Source organism: Canis lupus, chromosome 18 (genome assembly GCF_003254725.2).
Source record: "Canis lupus dingo isolate Sandy chromosome 18, ASM325472v2, whole genome shotgun sequence".
NCBI classification, from domain to species: Eukaryota; Metazoa; Chordata; class Mammalia; order Carnivora; family Canidae; genus Canis; species Canis lupus.
Window position 1 is genome coordinate 39,399,978 of NC_064260.1, and position 20,087 is coordinate 39,420,064.

Sequence of the window (20,087 nt, forward strand, 5' to 3'; positions counted from 1 at the left end):
GAACAACTTGAATCTGGGGGGAATGAGGAAGATGCTGAGTGGAGAGGAAGCTCAGAGAATATTTAAAGCCAGCTATGTATGGACAGAAGGACAAAGTGTGACTGCAGGTTGAGGCATGACAGCTACATACAATTGAAGATGGAGTCCACTTGGGACATGAAGACAAGCATGGAAGTCTACCCTGCCACTTAGCAGCTCTATGGTACTAGGGGTGTTAGTCCATCACTGGCGCTTTAGTGGAACCTCTGTCTCTTTAGTCAAATGTTCACGATGGAGTCCCTGCCTCTTGGGTTATTTTGAGGACATGGAATTATCTACTTGAGAGTTGTCCACATCTAGGAAGTACTCACCAAGGCATTTGACAACCACCTGTGTTTCACCATTCTACCTGTGACTCACTTTCCCCAAGACTTTGACGTTCATCCGAGGGGACATTCTGAGAGCTCTGGATTTTAGGAGAAGACATAGTTTTAGAGTGAAAGAACAAAATGAGAAAAAAAATCAGCCTATCATCCAAATTTGAAGTTGAATCTCTTTTGTGTGCCTTCCCCAGAGGTCTTAGGGTAAATAGGGAATTTGAAATTAGGGACTATAAGATTGAGGCATGTGATTAGCTTTCTGATCTGAGAGTGTCCCAATTAATCTCAGAGGCATGATTCCCTAACGTAACACTCATCACTACTATTCTCAAGTTCTGAGATTTGCTTGAAGACCTGTCCCTACTTCCCACATCCTGGTATAAATGCAGCTACATTTACAGCTTAGAAGGGCCTCAGTGAACTTCCTTAATCAGAGGTGAGAAAATAGGTGCATTTTAGAACCAGAAGTTAGTCATTGAAGTTAGAACATTTTTATGTTCTTCATTTTTAGACAGGAAGGGACTGTAAGAAAGTCTTAAACTGAGGCACACCAATTTACACCCTGTTTGCTTGAAATATGCCCATGCAATGCCTCTTGTTCTCAGCTTCTGAGTTTGAACCTCAATGAATTTCCCTGACAACAGGCTTTTTGAGTTTTCCATTGATCTCCCTGGAACATATTTTATAGACATTTCATGGGTGCAAAAGAACTAAGAAAGGCAAACAATAATTATCCTAACTAACATAGTGAAATGCAAGGACATTTTAAGGCATGGGATAGAGCTTACCCTAAATGAAGTCCTTAGAGTGAGAGCTAGATCTATGATCCCCTTATGTTTTTTTGGTAAGATTGAGTGGATTCATTTATCTTGTCTTAACATTATTATTTTCATTAGTTTTTTCATTGAATTCATATAAAAAATAAGCTGAAAGACCATTCTTACAATGAATTCTTGCTAAAAGTTTTTATTAACTTTTCTTCCTTTATTTTGGAAACAAAAGTCTTCTCATTCACTCATAATTGAATGGGCTACAAAATTCACCTAGGCAGCTAACCTTTGACCTGTGTTATCCTCTAGCATATTTTTACCAGGGCTCTATCATTGTTTTGTGATTTTTTTCTCCTTCACATTTTCTTTTTTTCTCTCCTCATTTTGCAGAGTTGGGTGTTTTCCATCCTCTTTTATATCCCCAGAGGACCAACAGGTATATGAAGATGCTCAACATCACTACCTTTCAGGGAAATGCAAATCAAAACCACAATGAGATGTCCCCTAATATCCATCAGGGTGGCTAGAATCCAAAAGATAAGAAAAAAGTGTTGGCAAAGATGTGGAGTAAAAGCAACACTCATTCACTGTGGATTAATAATTGGTGCTGTCACTGTGGAGGATAGTACAGAGGTTCCTCAAAAATTAAGATAGAAATATTGTATAATCCAGTGATTTCACTACTTGGTATTTACCCAAAGAGAAGAAAAACACTAATTCTAAAACATATATGGACACCTATGTTTGTTGCAGCATTGTTTAAAATAGCCAATATATGGAAGCAACTCAAGTCTTCATAGATGAATAGATAAAGAAAAAACATATAAGTATACAATAGAATATTACTTAGCCATTTGTGACAACATAGATCGACCTCGAGGTTGTTATGCTAAGTGAAATAAGCCAGATAGTAAAAGATAAATACCATATGATTTCACTTATATGTGGAATCTAAAAAAAAAACAAAAAGCAAAAGAAATTAATAAACAAGAAGCAGAAACAGATCCTTAAATACAAACTCATGGTAGCCAGTGGAGAAATGAGTAGGAGAGGGACAAATGGAGGAAAGGATGTAGGAGATACAGGATTCCAGTTTTGGAATGAATAAATCATGGTCATAAAAGGTATATCATAGGGAATATAGTCAATGATACTGTAATAGTGCTTTATGGTGACAGATGGTAGCTACACTTGGGATTAGGATAGCATATACATATTATTTATAGCATAATATATAAGAGCTGTCAAATCAGTATGTTGTACACCTGAAACTAATGTAACATTGTGTCCCATTTATGTACGTTATATGTGTCAACCATGTGTATATATAAAGAATAGAGCAGTATTAATGGATATCAGTTATTTTAGTTGTACTAAGTATGACTAACAATTTAAGAAGGAATGACAAAATATGAAAGTATCGATGCTAAAGAAAAATGTAAATTTTGCAATAGCTAGAGATAATCTAAATGCTATCTTTAGTGGTTTCTGAAAACTAGCAACTAGAGACAACTAGCCATATGGATATGAAACCATCCATTAATTTACCAAGTGACTTTGAGCATTTAACTTTCTATTCTCAGCCTTAGCTTACCCCTATGTAAGATGAAACACTTGGCTTAATTAGTCTTTTTTTAAAGAATTATTTATTTATTTGAGAAAGAGGAAGGGCAGAGGGAGAGAATCTTCAAGCAGACTCCCCACTGAGAGTGATCTCAAGACCCATGAGATCATAACTTGAGCCAAAACCAAAGATCTGACACTCAACTGACTTAACCACTTACATGTGCTTTGGCTTAATTATCTCTAAAATAACTTCCATATGGAATATTTTGTGATTGGTGAGATTCTATGGATTTTAGCACTTAAATCCTTTCATGTAGTATTCACTCAATATGTTCTATGAAATAAATGGATTCTTAAAAATCACAAAAATTTAAGGCAGAATTTTTTTTAAGTCATGAAAATGATATTAGTCTCTGGGAAAGAATGAAACTAAGAGGGAATAATAGTCAGGGACAAAGTTTTCCTGGTATGCATAAACAGATGAAAGGGGTGTCCATTGTGGTAACAAGGATTGAGGCAGAGATTTCTTTTTTTTTTTTTTTAAGATTTATTTATTTATTCAGAGGGACATAGACTAAGAGACATAGGCAGAGGGAGAAGCAGGCTCCCTGCAGGGAGCCTTATGTGGTACTCGACCCAGGTCCTGGATCACGACCTGAGCCGAAGGCAGGTGCCTAACTGCTGAGCCACCCAGACGTCTCGAGGCAGAGATTTCTAAATGACTTTGGGGAAAAGTTTTAAAGGACTTTTTGAATTCCTCTTACTACTTCCCTCACACACTTATCTAAGTAGGGTGAGGGGAGATGGGTGAGATTATGGAAAGGATTTTTGCTGCTGCCACGCAGACAATACAAGTCATCTAATTCTCTATGTGATTCATGAACATGTCTCAACTCGATCAATCAGGTGTGGTGACTGGCCATGGCTCTGGAAAGGAAAAGAAGGACCAAGAGTTATGCTTGGTGACTTCAATTCAGAAGGAAGGAACAGAAAAGCATGTTTAAACCACATTGTCAAATCCAACTCTACCTGCAACAATGCTGCTATGAACAATAGCTGACTCCTATGTGTAGTCCTCAGTTGATTCAGGATCCAGAAAGAGGGTAACTCAATGGTCTTTTTTGAGCTCCAGGCCAGAATCTTCAAAACCCAGATCTATCCCCAAACTATAACAAAATGAATAATCATTCTTGCGGCTACTACTTCCATTGCAACAGTATGAAGAACTACCGCATACTGCTCAGGCCTATGTTAGGGACACAGTATGCTGTGTGAAACAACATTTCACTCAGACTCTTTACCTGATGAGAATTTAGTGAAAGGACACAGAATACAGGCAAAGCTACAGAAATTGATCAAAGAAGTTGAAGCATCTGGAAGCTAGCAGCAGAAAGTAGAGCCCATCCCCTGTTCTGAAATGAGCATGCAGTGACCACAACCACCACCCAAAGAGAGCTAGAAGCAGGAAGCAAGTCCCTGGCCACCTTCTTTCCCAACACACAGCTCAGGAGGAGTTTTGCTTGGAAGGATGCAGCCATTCTAGCACCTTCATTGTGCATCTGGGAGAGAATGGGAAGTAAATAGAGTTCTTTTTCTCTTTCTCCTACCTCTGATACCCTGCTGATTTCTGGCATTGGCCAAACTCACCTGAAACTGGACACCCAAGGAGCTCTATTGGTGTGATCCATAAGGGTTCAACTTGAGGGGGACAAAGGAGAAAGAGAAGAAAAGGCAAAAAGCCTGGGTGGGGTGAGGTGACAAAGGGAGAATCACCAGCAAACATTTTTATATTACTGGTATATCCATAATGTTCCCATAGTACACATATAGCCATGTGTTCTTATTCCTATTAAAAAGATAAAGCTGGTGGCGCAGTTGGTTTAACATCTGGCTCTTGATTCTGGACCAGGTCATGATCTCAGTGTCCTATAATGGAGCCCAGTCTTGGGATCCCTGCTGAGCGTGGAGCCTACTTGAGATTCTATCTCTGCTTCTCTTTCTGCCCCAAACCTCTAACTCTCTCTCTCTCTCTCTCTCTCTATCTCAAAAATAATAATAGTGGTAAAGCACAAGGCTCAGAATTAGTAAATAACTCGCCCATGTTCAACAGAAGTTAGTCAATCTACCAATGGCATTCTAGACTCCAAATCTTTCTCTGTATATTAGGTACCATTCTACTTTATATGTTGTAAACAAGAGAACCTATTACTCCCCCTGTCAAAAAATAAAAAGATATTCACCCATAACTAAAATAAATGATGGATCCCATTCTTTTATGATTCTCAGGAGATTTGATTCCCTGTTGATACTGGGGAACAGGCCCAAATTAAGTCCTCGACAAACTTAGGATTTGCAAGAGAATAAGATAGTGGCTGTACATAGTCTGAATGACTTGCTGCTAGGAATAATTAAACCATGGGGATTTGGTCCCTATATGACAAATCTGTTATAAACTCCTCAGGTTCTTCTATCCATGCTATCATTGGGAAATCAGGCTTCTTGCAGAGGTAGGATTTGGTTTTATGAAAATATAGCTTGGAATGAAGAAATAAATCTTTTAATCAACACAAATAAAATTATGGGCTGAAACATATTATGATGAATTAGCAAATGCCTTGATCTAAATTTTAGTGATCTTCTAAAAGTACAAGTATTTATACATGTTCAGTAGAGTAGTGCTTCAAATGGAAACAAAACTGACCGGAGAAGACATTCATTCCATATATAATGATCGACTGGCTCCATTTGGGAAAGCATTGTTCTAGGTGCCACTGAGGCTATAGGTAATGATTAGATAAACTCTTGTCCCTGAGACTCACACTTTGATGTTGAGTCGTAGTTTTATTTTTAAAAATATTTTATTTACTTATTTGAGAGAGCCAGCAGGAGTGGTGAGCTGGAAGGACAGAGAGAGAGAGAGAAGGAGACTCTCCAGGGAGCAGAGAGTCCAAAGTGTGGCTCAATTCCAGGATCCTGAGACTATGACCTGAACAAAAGGCAGACACTGAGCTGACTGACCCACCCAGGTACCTCAATGTTGAGGATTATTTTAGGCTAGACCTGGATCTTCCACTCATTATAATAATAGCTACAACTTATTAAGTGCTTCCTACATGTCAGACATGTTTTAAAATTTTACCTGAATTAAATCCCTCATTTAATTTACCTGAATTTAAATCCCTCATAACCAAATTTTATGCATGAGGAAATTTAGACACAGAGAGATGGGTAACTTGATCAATTCCCATAGCTAGGAATTGGACATGTGGGCTTTCTGGTGAGGAGGTCTCACTGAGGACTTCCAATATCTGTTGACCTTGATGACTGTCAAACCCTAGCTATGAATACTTTCTCTTATTTCATGAAGAAAATTAGGGAGTGGTGTTAACAATCTATCTGATTCCTTCCAAGTTAATGATGCTACTCTTTATAGTTATAAGCGTCCTATTGTATAATGCTCTGTACCCCTTCACAGAGAGTCGGCCACTCTTAGGTTTATGATCTACATTAATTATTTAAAGTTAATTAAAAATGCATTTCATGAAGATGCCTTCACTCAATCTTTTCCACTTTAAACTGAATTATGACCACCCACTAGGAGATATAAGTCTTCTTGAAATAAAGACCAACCATCTACAATCTTTGGGTGCCCGTATAGTTCCAGCAAGCATCTATATGAGAAAATTTCAGGGTGAGGGTGAATGTTAAGAAAGCAAAGCCTCACGTGTCCCCAGAACCACATCTGTCTCCCTACAAATACTCCTCTCTGAGTTTTTCTTTGTTCAAATCACGTAGGATGTTATGTTTTGTTTCATTGAAAGAAAGTTATTGCCACAAAATACTCAGTTAAATTATCTAAAGTGTTAAAGTTTGCATTGCATCATTAACCCTACAGTAACAAATAAGAGACATTAATTATTTTGACACTTGATTTACGTGTTAATAAGCGAATATTTATTAAAATACCACCCCAGCACTGAAGAGTATTCAAAACAACAAAATAATTATGATTACATTGATTTAGGTGATTTTATTTTTGTTTTATTTTATTATCCTGATCTTTAAGTCCAAAATCCACATGTGCAGAGTAACGTACATGGGACTACACGTGGACAAAACAATGGACAACACAATGGACAAGAATGTTGGAGATATTTACAAAGTACCTTACAATGATCCCTGTCCTGCCTTGGCCCCATAACTCTTAGTAAGAAGTAGTGTAACATTCCACACCTGGGTGTGTGTTAGTGAAGGATGGTTTAGGTTTTCCAGGATGGTCTTTATGGTACTTTCAACCTACAGACATGTGGGGAAATGCACTTGAGTTATTTTATGTCTTGTCTCAGTTGTATGATCAATATTATTATTTCAGCAAGAATATTTACATGTATTGTAAAACTCCGAGTTTATGTTATAGAATATTTTTTAATTTTGGTGAGAGTTAAAAGGAGGTAGAGTTAGAAGTATTATAAAGTGTGGATATGTTTGTTAATCTTTTTTTCATTATTTTCTCCTCCCCCATGCCTGGGAGCCTTTTAATGCATGTTTTCCCTAATTTCTCTTCTGATGAACCATTGATACCACTGATATATATGTATGTGTATATCTTATACATAGATATGTCTGCATGTGTGTATATATATGTGTGTGTATATATATGTACAGTTTATATACTCTACATTATTATTTTTAATACTAAAAATATAATTGACTTTTGTGCCTCATGAACCAAATTTTGGCACTGATTTTTGGCATAATAAACAATACAAAGGAGATCCGATGCTGAGTCTTAAAGTTAAGTAAGATTTGGTGATATAAGGACCACCTGAGCAGAGGACACATAAAGGGAAGGACATGCATTGCTGAGTGGGAATAAATGCTTGAAATGATCTTTAGTCAAGAGGGGCAAGAGGACAAAACCCAGTTCTACAGGGACATGTATCATTTGATTCAGTTGTGCAAAACAGATGATGATTTATATACCACATCAAAAATACATTGAGAAAGCAAGGATTTCCATGTCCCCCCACCAAAAAGCAACATTTAAGGACATTTTAAGTGCACTAATGTAATAAATCTTGCAGATAAGGTAAAGTCTTTTCAATGTGAAGACTTTCAGGAAAGCATTTAAAATATTACTGCCTTTATAAAAGGAGCTCTCTACTAATTTAGGTATTTAAAAAATCAATTGCATTGACTAAGCTATTTTTTTATGTTGCAAATTTTTAAAGTTTTAGAGAAGACTTATCAGATGACATGATGAAACGTTTATTTCCCTTCTTTTAGCCCTCATTTGAAGCCATGCACACACAATGTTAAAGAACAACTACACAGCAGTGACTGAGTTTATTCTCCTGGGACTGACAGATCGAGCTGAGTTGCAGCCTGTCCTTTTTGTGGTCTTCCTAGTCATCTACCTTATCACAGTGCTTGGCAATGTTAGCATGATTTTGTTAATCAGAAGTGACTCAAAACTTCACACTCCGATGTACTTCTTCCTCAGTCATCTCTCTTTTGTGGACCTCTGTTATACCACCAATGTCTCTCCACAGATGCTGGTTCATTTCTTATCCGAGAGAAAAGCCATTTCCTTCCTGGGTTGCCTTCTGCAATTCCACTTTTTCATTGCCCTGGTGATCACCGATTATTATATGCTCACAGTGATGGCCTATGACCGCTACGTGGCCATCTGCAAACCCCTGTTGTATGGCAGCAAGATGTCCAGGTGTGTCTGCTTCTCTCTCGTTGCCACCCCTTATATTTATGGCTTTGTGAATGGTCTGGCACAGACCATCCTGATGCTTCGCCTCTCCTTCTGTGGACCCAATGAAATCAACCACTTTTACTGTGCAGACCCACCTCTCATAGTCCTTGCCTGCTCAGATACTTATGTCAAAGAAACTGCCATGTTTGTGGTGGCTGGTTTCAATCTCACCTGTTCTCTAGCCATCATTCTCATCTCATACATTTTCATTTTCTCCACCATTCTGCGCATCCACTCTGCTGAGGGCAGGCGCAAAGCCTTCTCCACCTGTGGGTCCCATTTGACGGCTGTCACCATCTTTTATGGGACTCTGTTCTGCATGTACCTGAGACCTCCTTCTGAGACATCTGTAGAACAGAGCAAAATTGTTGCCGTGTTTTATATCTTTGTGAGTCCTATGTTAAACCCTTTTATTTATAGCCTGCGGAACAAAGATGTTAAAAATGCAATCAGGAAAGTTTTCCAAAGGAAATTGTTAAATTAAGTAGACACTTTGGCCACAGGTATGTAGTATGTATATCTCATTATCTGGCCATTTGATGAGCATTTAAAATTAGCATGTCACTTTCTGTCATTGTATATTTTTTGCCTTCCATAATTTGCCAATAGACTTAGAAGAAGATATCAAAATATTTGCTAGCATTTAAAGTGTCATCTCAGTGAATAATAGTAACAATAATAATAATAATAATAAACATTCATAGAAATTAAAGACAAGATTGAAGTCATTGCTATTGCTCTATAAATCAACAAACAACAAAAGGCAAAAGACAGATATACCAAATGATGCTATGTCCATAATCATCCGTTTGATATTTGTAGTGCTTAATAATTTTCAAACTAAATTCCAGAAACTTCTCAACCATAGCAGGTAAGCATTATTTTTCTTGTTTCTTTTTGCCTTTATAGGCAAAATAGATCATGTAGTAATTAGGATCCTTAGGTATCTAAGATTATTCTAAAAAATATCTTTATAGTGATAATACTGGTTTGATGGAATCCTCATTCATAAGGGTTTTGATGGAATGGCATATTTTCCTTAGAATTTTTTAAAAATTAATATCCACCCCCATCATAAAACTGGTTTTCTGGTTTCACTTGTTAATTTTTCATTAGGAACCATTTCCAACACATGCTAAAAAATAGAAAATAATGTAAAAAACTGTGCAAGCATAAGTGATCATTATTAAGTGTTCACCCATGCCAGTTTGCTTCAGACATTTCACATAATCAGATAGTCTCAAACTGAGTCCTCCCTGCCTGATTCTATTCCTCTCTTCACTGCCTGTACTCAAGTCTCATAGAATTTAGTGTTTCTTATCTCTATATAGAGTCCTAATATTTGCTGGTCTTTATGTATCCACAAAATCACATAATGTTATTTTGGCATATTTAAGACTTGTTATAAATCAAAACATGCTATCTTTCTGCAACTTATTCTATTTTCATGAAATATTGTTAGATTCATCCATGCTGAATTATGTAGCATCAATTTACACTGAGATAGTCTACGTACCATATAAATATACCACAGTCTATCTCTTCGTTGAATTATTGATAGATGAATACATTTTTCTTATTCCTGGATAATATGAAAATGTGGCAATGCGTTTTCCTCTGAAATTCTCAGTGTGTACCAGTTCAAGAGATCCTCTCATGTACATTTCCTGGAGGGTAATTTCTGGTTCATAAGAATAGAGCATCTTAAATTTAGGAGATATTGTCAAATTGCTCTACCAATGTGCTTGCCTGCAAACGCTGTGTGAGATTGGTCTTCACTCCATATTCTTGCCAATACTATATATTGCTAGGCTTCAAAATGTCTTCCAATCTGATCAGTGTAAAATGGCTTCATAAGGGATGTGAAGTGTTTTTAAGTGCTCTGATGCTAATGGCAGAGTTTTCTTTCTTTTCCTTTTTTTTAGTTGTATGTGTATATTCTTTGTTCTTTGTTCAGGTGGGTTGTTTTATCTTTATTCCATACATTTGCAGTAGCTGCTTTCATATTGTCTACTAGGTACTGACCTTTTAATGATACCTGCAATGTCGGTGCTTCAACCTGTTTGTAGCTTGTACTTCACTTTGTGCCAGACACACTTGGGGGGATAGAAATTTTTCATTTTAACGGACTTCCAATTTTAATGTTCCTTTATGGTTGTGCTTTGTATGTCTTGTTGAAATAACTTTTTCCTATTGTAAAGATATTCTCTTGTATTTTCTTTCAACGCTTTGAAATATTTCATCTTTAAGTCTTTATTTTTGCTGGTATTATAAATGTTGCAAACAGTCTTTAATTCTGATCTTTAATGAAAGTAATAAGTTTTCTATTTTTTTAAAAAAGACTCCATACATTTCTCATTAAGATTTTTTTTAAATGTTTATATTTCTTTTTTTAAAAATTTTTTATTTATTTATGACAGTCACACACACACACACACACAGAGAGGCAGAGACACAGGCAGAGGGAGAAGCAGGCTCCATGCACCAGGAGCCCGATGTGGGATTCGATCCCGGGTCTCCAGGATCGCGCCCTGGGCCAAAGGCAGGCGCCAAACCGCTGCACCACCCAGGGATCCCTCTCATTAAGATTTGAGTGAAAATTCTGTCATGTATCAAGCTTTCATATTTGTATCAGTCTGTTTCTGGTTCTATCTTGTAGGACCAATCTGTCAATTCTTTCCTTGATGTAGTAGACTATATTTATAAAAATAGTTTTACCACCCCTTTTCTGGAAGTTTGAACACTGGAGAATTTTCTTGAAGCGTCTCTGAGAGAAGATACAATTAAGACGTATAGAAATACTTTATTTTCCAGATTTCAGGCCTATTATCTTCCCAGAAGGCACATGATACCACTTTATTGGGCCAAGGTGTGGCTACGAGAATGAACAAGAAAAAAAAAGCTATTCGTAGTCTGTACTGAGCTCTGTGTCAGCCCTTTTGTTTGGTACTTGCCATCACAGGGCTTCTTTACCCAGGGGGGTTAGCATGTGTTGCAATTTGTCATCAGTTGTGCATGCCTTGCTCATCCTTTCTTTCTTCCCCGGCTGGTCTGATTCCCAAACCTGAATCTGCCACATGCAGATGTAAGAGTTCACAGGGAAAATAGCAACAAAAGTGGAGTGTTATGTTTTTCCCTCTTCAGGCATTAGAAGTGGTCCAATCCCACTGAGCAATTTGTACATCCATCCATGTCATGGTACCCTACTGTTCACCTTCAGCTTTTTCTCCTGAGACTACTAGTTCTGGAAGTCAATGGTGTCAAAAACACTCTCAGAAGATACAGGAGCTGAGCAGAGCAGGTTTCTATGAGGTCAAGGTCAATCCTATTGATTTTTTAAAAAGATTTTCATATCCCTACAAATGATTTAATATTTTGTTTCTAAAAACTGAGAGATATGGTTATGATTTTGTTTATGTTTATAATTTTTTCCTTTTATTATCTTATGTCAATTAACAAGCTAGTTTTACCACTTTTATCATTATGTACTTTCTCAACTTTGCGGAGTAAAATCTAAAAGTGTATTTTTCCTGCTATTCATGTATCTTCAGTGGTATTTTTTAAATTGTTTTTGGTTACTTGATACCTATTATGTACATTTCTACCCTTGACTTTGAGGCCCTGAGTCCTTTTAAACTTGAGTTTCATATTTTATTGTGGAGAAACATATTTAGGAATATTTTTTAACAATTTATTTTGTCCTTGAATGCATTTTCTCTATGGTTTTCTCCCTCTCCTGCCATGAATTAAATTGCATTCTTTAAACTCATTTTTAGTTTTTGAGTCTACTTTTTGTTTGGTTATTATACATTGTATTTTCTATTTTTTTTAAAGATTTTATTTATTTATTCATGATAGACACAGAGAGAGAGAGGCAGAGACACAGGCAGAGGGAGAAGCAGGCTCCATACCAGGAGCCCGACAGGGGACTCGATCCCGGGACTCCAAGATCGCGCCCTGGGCCGAAGGCAGGCGCCAAACCGCTGAGCCACCCATGGATCCCCTGTATTTTCTATTTTTAATAAATTTCTTTAAATTTGTATAGATGATTTACCTAAGTCTTCATTACTAATATTGGCGTGCAATAATAAAAGGATTATGAAGTATTTTAATTGTGGGTACTGCTGCTTCTATCTTATATGGTGTCATGAAGTATATGATATATGATTGATAATAAATTATAACTTAAAAATAAACTGTTGCAATATTATGTCACATATGACTGTAATTATAATTTTGTTGCATATTATTAATGTTCCTTTAATATTAGCGTTTTTGTCAATGACTCACTACTGTTCTCTTTGCATCCAGTTTTCATCTTGGGTCAAGTTTTCACCTACATGATTTATACTCTTATTTATTAGTCCTTAATGACAGTTCCTATGAGAGAAACTCCGTTTTTACTTTTCTAAAACTGTCTCAATTTAATTTTTAACTCTCAAGGAGGAATTCATTTGGGTATGGCTTTAGATAGATTGATATTTTCTTTCAACATGTAGAAAATATTTAATTTTCTGGCCTGTAATAATTTGTTCTTGAAAAGATTGTATTACTAGATTATCTGTTATTTCTGTGTAGGTAAATTTTCTTCCCATTTTAAATTTGGTGTTAAAAACTAAAAGTTTCAATTTTTGTCTTTGTTGGTATTAGCTATTTTTTCCTGCTCCATCTTTGGTGGATCTGTGGCTAATTTCTTTGAGTAAGCCCTATCTTCTATGTTCTCACAGTATCATGAATCTTTAATGTACGGGACTTTTCACAACTCTGAGTTAAAATCTGTATATTTGTGTGATTAATTCACAATTGTGTCATCTCCAGATTGTCGACTCCACAAGACAAGGTTCATATCTGGTTTTCCTCACTATTGTGGGCAATTTAAAATATTAAAGCCAGTATTTTTCTCAAACCTAGAATATAGATCATTCTCAATAGATATATATTGAATAAATAAACTATTATTATGCCCTTTTCATTATGATTAGCTCATTGCAGGCTCTATCTCTACCACTTTCCAAAATGATTTCACAAATTCTACTCATTGAAAACATGACCATGAAATTTTAAATATGCATACCTCATTCCACCGACCATGAAACAAACTGTTTAAGGACACAAATCTTTTCACTTTCTCTTATATTCTCTACATTGACAGTACAGTGGTAAATACAAAATTATCCCTGAATGTTTTTAACCCTGTGGATGAATGAGTGAATGAATGAATGAACAAATGAATGAATGCCAGAGAACCTGGAGAAAGTTAGCACAGTTGAGCTTGTCACATTTCTTGGTGAAACTATCAACAACGCAATATCAAACCCTACTGACTGGCCTGTTTGAATCTCAGGCTCCCAATTTATAATTTGCTTCTGCCCAGGAAAGTTACTTAATCTTTATAAGCCTCAGTTTCCCATCTGTAAAATGAAGATAATAGTACTAAAGCCCCATGGAGTTGTGTGAAAAATTACTGGACTCATGCTTGCAAAGTGCTAAGTCTAAATCTGGCACATATTACATGTCCAATGCCTAAAGCCTATAATTAATTCCCCTCATTCTGATTTCTTTCCTGTGGTTTCTTACCCAAATTAGTCACTTACTCCATTTCATCTCCCTACAGATTTCATTTTTATGAGAGAAAGAAGTATGTTCCATAAAATGCAAAGTTACCTGGGAGGGGATAACCAAGACTTGTTGAGTCTTCACAGAATTAGGTACACACTGCACACTCCTTACATTATTCCAAAAGTATCTGTTGATCAACTATCATCTTCCAGGGCCTAGGCTACATGCTGAGATCACGGTCCTGGCCCAGATGGGCTTTCAATGTCGTGGTGGCAAGAGAGACATTGGCAGGTAATTAAACAGGGTGTATTAGACTGGGATGGGGGCAGGGTGCCCAGAGCACTAAGGTCTTGGTTCAGGGGGTACAGAGAAAGCCTCTTTTGGGAAGACATGTATTTGAGCCTTTCCTATGGGCAGAACAACTTGAATCTGGGGGGAATGAGGAAGGAGCTGAGTGGAGAGGAAGCTCAGGGAATATTTAAAGCCAGTGATGGACAGAAGGACAAAGTGTGACTGCAGGTTGAGGCATGACAGCTACATACAATTGAAGATGGAGTCCACTTGGGACATGAAGACAGGCATGGAAGTCTACCCTGCCACTTAGCAGCTCTATGGCACTGGGGGTTTTAGTCCATCACTGGTGCTTTAGTGGAACCTCTGTCTCTTTAGTCAAATGTTCACGATGGAGTCCCTGCCTCTTGGGTTATTTTGAGGACATGGAATTATCTACTGGAAAGTTGTCCACACCTAGGAAGTACTCACCAAAGCATTTGACAACGACCTGTGTGTTTCACCATTCTACCTGTGACTCACGTTCCCCAAGACTTTGACGTTCATCAGAGGGGACATTCTGAGAGCTCTGGATTTTAGGAGAAGACATAGTTTTAGAGTGAAAGAACAAAATGAAAAAAAAAATCAACCTATCATCCAAATTTGAAGTTGAATCTCTTTTGTGTGCCTTCCCCAGAGGTCTTAGGGTAAATAGGAAATTTGAAATTAGGGACTGTAAGACTGAGGCATGTGATTAGCTTTCTGATCTGAGAGTGTCCCAATTAATCCCAGAGGCATGATTCCCCATGTAACACTCATCGCTGCTATTCTCAAATTCTTCTGAGATTTGCTTGAAGACCTGTCCTTACCTCCCACATCCTGGTATAAATGCAGCTACATTTACAGCTTAGAAAGGCCTCAGTGAACGTCCTTAACCAGAGGTGAGAAAATAGGTACATTTTAGAACCAGAAGTAAGTCACTGTGTTTTTATGTTCTTCATTTTTAGTCAGGAAGGGACCGCAAAAAAAGTCTTAAACTAGGTACACCGATTTGCACTGTGTTTGCTTGAAATATGCCTATGCAATGCCTCTTGTTCTCAGCTTCTGAGTTTGAACCTCAATGAATTTCCCTGACAACAGGCTTTTGAGATTTCCATTGATCTCCCTGGATAATATTTTACTGATCTGTCACTAGTACAAAAGAACCAAGAAAGGGGAAATTTCTACTTGCTATGGAAAAAAACAAGGACATTTTCAGGTATGGGTTGAAGCTTCCTCTAGCAGAAGATTTCTTATAGTTGGAGCCAGGCAATCTGTGAGGCCTTTCTATTTATCTATCATCTATCTCTTATCTCTTATCTGTCTATCTATCTATCATTTATCTATTATCTATCATCTATCTCTCTATCATCAATCTATTAACTATCTGTGTATCTACCTATCTATTTATCTATCATCTATCTTTCACCTATCTATTTATATTTTGGCAAGATTTTGAGTTTGTGCATTTATCGTGGTTTTGGTTCCATAGTTTCAATGGTTTCATTCGATTTTTAATGAGGTTTGTATTTAAAAAAAAAAAAGAAACTTAAGGAGCTTTCTTTCAATAAATTGTTGCTAAGAGTTTTTCCTTAATCTTAAATAGTCTTTTTCTCATTCACTTGTAATTGAATGCGCTACAAAATTCATCTAGATAGCTGGCCCATTGAGCAGAGTTGCCCTCTGGCATATTCTCACTGAGGCTGAATCTTTGTCTGAGTTTTTTTTTTTCTTTTATCCTTTTTTTTACTTCTTGTTTTCACAGAGGTGCTCTCTTTCTATATCCCCATTGTTGTCTCTTAGTCCCTGTACAGCCCCTGTGCTCTAGGAGCACCTGGATTCTTAGGTATGCACCTGGTGCAGTTGACATCACCCTGCTTCCAACAGTGTTAAGCTAGTTTTCATGCCCTGCTGTCACCATCTTGAAATGCTTAATATGTTTGGAACATGGATAACTTACTCTCTTATTTTGTACTCAACCTTGTTTATTATATAGTTAATCCTAGTTCCAGGTTTTACCATTTGCAGCTTTGTGCTGTCCTTTTGAAACTACTTTGCTTTTTCTTTCCTCATTAGTTAGAGGCTTTGTCTGGTTGTAATCTACTAAACCCAGAACCCATTGTTCAGAAGATGCTTAGCTTTTACTCTGGCCTGATGTGGGCAGCTGGGTCATCTGTAATGTTCTTTCTCTTCAAACACATGTTCTTCATCATCTTTTTTTTTTTTTTTTTTTTTTTTTGTGCCTTCCTTCACTTAGCAGAACTTTTGCTCTACTTTCAAGTGGATATTTCTGGATTCCACACAAGTCACTGAGGTCACGAGTCAAGACCATTTCAGATCCCAAAGGTGGTCATTAAGTGACATGCAACAAATGAGTTTTTCTGCAAATGATCCCCTAAGTCCAATTTCCTACAGTATCTTTTATAAATCCGAAATTCTCACATCCTGATCTTTTCTCTGTCCTGGGAAAACCATCTACACTCTTTCTGGGGTTTTCTGGGTGCAAATGAATATAAAATTATCTCCTAAGCCATCCTGCTGATGTCACTTAAAGAAATAGGCTTTTCAAAGGTAATTTTCTGCTAGGCACTTCTGGAAGAGGAGCTACAACTCTCCACTGACTCCTGTTCTGCAGTGAAGGTCATTGCTATTCTTGGTAGGAAACTCATAAGTAGAGATGAATCAGGCTTTCAAAGAAGGGAGTCATTTACATTTTAGGGAATATCTAAGCTGGGACTTTTGCACTCCTCTGCATGAAACCCATACGTGTACACACATCTCTAGCAGTTCCAAAGATCACATATGCTGCCTTTGCCTCTGTTCTTTATTATTCCTAGAATACTGTTCTTAAAATAAGCTTCTTGCTTGTTCTCATCCTCCTTCAGTTTGTTGCTAAAAAAAGTCACCTTTTCATGAATATTTCAGTGATGTTACTATTTAAAAGTTGAATGCCCTCTCCATAAAACTCCATTTTCCTAATTTTTCTCTATAACACAGCTGTTTGAATCACCATTTATTTACTTTCACTACTCTGTGTCTCTGTCCACTAGATGTGAATGCCTGAAGGGCAGGGATTTTTGAAGAGTCTATTCATTTTGGTATCTATAGGGCCTAATCACATGATATGTTGAGTATCAATAAACACTTATTTTATGAACATCTTGTTTGATGTCCACAATGACATTACAAGCAAGCAGAACAGATGTAATCATTCCCATTTACAAATGAGGAAATGAAGTAACTCATGGATGAGGATCATTGCTCATTATCAGTAACTGTTATTGGCATATTCAACAAATGTAAAGTACTTACTCTTCTGGGTAAAGGAGATAAAGTGCAAAAAGACATTGTCATTGGCTCTCTAAAACTTAGACTAAACTAAGTGTCAGTGACTCATTTTGAAATAAGATAAGAATTGGACAGGTTTTAAAAAATTGAATATGAGAGAAAGGGAAAAAATAGCATTTGAGAGAAAGGAAGAGAAACTTAAGCACTAATTATGATGTAAAGGAGAGCTAAAAAGCCATAGGGATTGCCATACCTCTAGATAGATACAAGTTGTGATTAACAACTTAAGTACTAACTATGCAAACCTTGTTTTTTTATTGACACATTACGTCTTTGCTGTAGACTGTTCACAAAATACTGAGTGAGAATTCATTTGATCTGGTGATTCTTTGTTCATTTATTTTCCTTAAGTTTATTAGACCACTGTGACTGTGCCTTTTAAAATTGTGAATCTGGGGACATCTGCTTTATAACCTCCTGGATGATTGTTACATATGAAGATCTCCACATCCCACATAAAAGGTTCTTAAGCAAACTTTTTGTGACTTTTCTTGGTTAAGGTTTCCAAGCAATTTCTTTGTACATTAAAATTCACAAAGCTCTTAATTCTCCTCAGGAAATAACATCATGACAAGCTCCATGGGGATACAGAGATGATTAAAATACTTGTAAGTAGTCACTTTTTCATGCTTACCCTATTTTTTTCTTTTCTTTTTAAAATTTTACATAAATATGTACTTAGAAGTCAGAGTACACAAGGCATTTGGGTGGCTCAATCGGTAGAGCATCTGACTCTGTATTTCAGCTCATGTCATGATCTCAGTATTATGAAATTAAGCCCCTCATTGAGCTCTGTGCTCAGCATGAGCTCTACTTGAGATTCTCTCTCTCTCCCTCTGGCCCCTACCCCGCCTGCCACCCTCCATGCCACCCTCCTCTCTCTAAATAAATACAATCTTAAAAAAAAAAAGAGAAGTCACAGGGCAATAATGAGCTAGACTTTGTCCTTGCCCCTGAGGATGGAATATACAAGGAGTGGAAAGTAGACACATTATGGAGATGTAATGTGCTACAGAATGAATGTGTGCTGGAATCATAAAGCCTACTGAGCCTAATAGCATAGGGAGAATTTGAGAGGCAAAAAATATTGCAGGGAGAAACGATATGTAGCTCAGTTGTATGTATGGATATAAGAATAGGTGTAAGTATAGTTACCTATAGGTATAGCTATAGGTGTAACTGTAGGTATCTAAATAGAGAAATATAATGGCAATTCAGTACAAAGACAAATTAAATAATGGATTAGTAGGAGTACAAAGTCTGTTTATGGTAGTATTCATTTTGAAAGACACATGGAAGAATTGAGAAAAATTATTTCAATAGTCAGTAATATGATTTATACCTCCCTGTCTGCGTTATTTCTATTGTTTCCAGTGCAGGTCCAAACTCTCAGAAAATGTCCATCACAAATGACAGTGCAATAAGAGAATTCATTCTCCTGGGGCTCACAGATCGTCCTGAGCTCCAACCTCTCCTCTTTGTGCTGTTTCTGGGTGTGTACCTCGTCACCCTCTTGGGCAACCTGGGCATGATGGTATTAATCAGGCTGGACTCCCGCCTTCACAAACCCATGTACTTCTTCCTCACTAATTTGGCCTTTGTAGACTTGTGCTACACCTCAAATGCAACCCCGCAGATGTTGACTAATTTTTTATCAGAGAAGAAGACCATCAGTTTTGCTGGCTGCTTTACGCAGTGTTACATTTTCATTGCACTTCTCCTCACTGAGTTTTACATGCTGGCAGCAATGGCCTATGACCGCTATGTGGCCATATGTAACCCTCTACATTATAGTATGAAAATGTCCAGGCGTGTCTGCATCGGCTTGGCCACATTTCCTTATGTCTATGGATTCTCAGATGGGCTCTTGCAGGCTATCCTGACCTTTCGCTTGAACTTCTGTAGATCCAATGTCATCAACCACTTCTACTGTGCTGACCCGCCACTGATTAAGCTTTCTTGCTCTGATACTTATGTCAAAGAGCATGCCATGCTCATATCAGCTGGCTTCAACCTCTCCAACTCCCTCAGCATCATCCTGGTATCCTATGCTTTCATTATTGCTGCCATCCTCCGGATCAAATCAGCAGAGGGAAGACAGAAGGCATTCTCCACCTGTGGTTCCCACATGATGGCTGTGACCTTATTTTATGGGACGCTCTTCTGCATGTATGTAAGACCACCAACAGATAAGACTGTCGAGGAATCCAAAATCATAGCAGTCTTCTACACTTTGTGAGTCCAGTGCTTAATCCACTGATATACAGTCTGCGGAACAAAGATGTAAAGCAAGCCTTGAAGAATGTCCTCAGAAGAAATATGATCATTAAGATGAGACTGCCTCCAGTTTCCAATAAATCATAACTAAACCTTTGGCTCAAATATCTTTGCATTCTGATGATGTATTTTTAT

General features: G+C 37.3%; 2 protein-coding genes across 2 annotated transcripts in view; both read left to right on the forward strand.

Moving 5' to 3' along the window:
- Positions 1-20,087, forward strand: part of LOC112663682 (olfactory receptor 5M3) — a 145,059-nt gene that overhangs the window by 83,720 nt on the left and 41,252 nt on the right. The gene's annotated exons all lie outside the window — the stretch shown is intronic.
- Positions 8,008-20,044, forward strand: LOC112663685 (olfactory receptor 5M11). The gene is given in 3 exon segments (XM_025452760.3): positions 8,008-8,607; positions 19,069-19,903; positions 19,906-20,044. Coding segments are annotated over 3 exon segments (1,569 nt in total). The 3' UTR covers positions 20,040-20,044.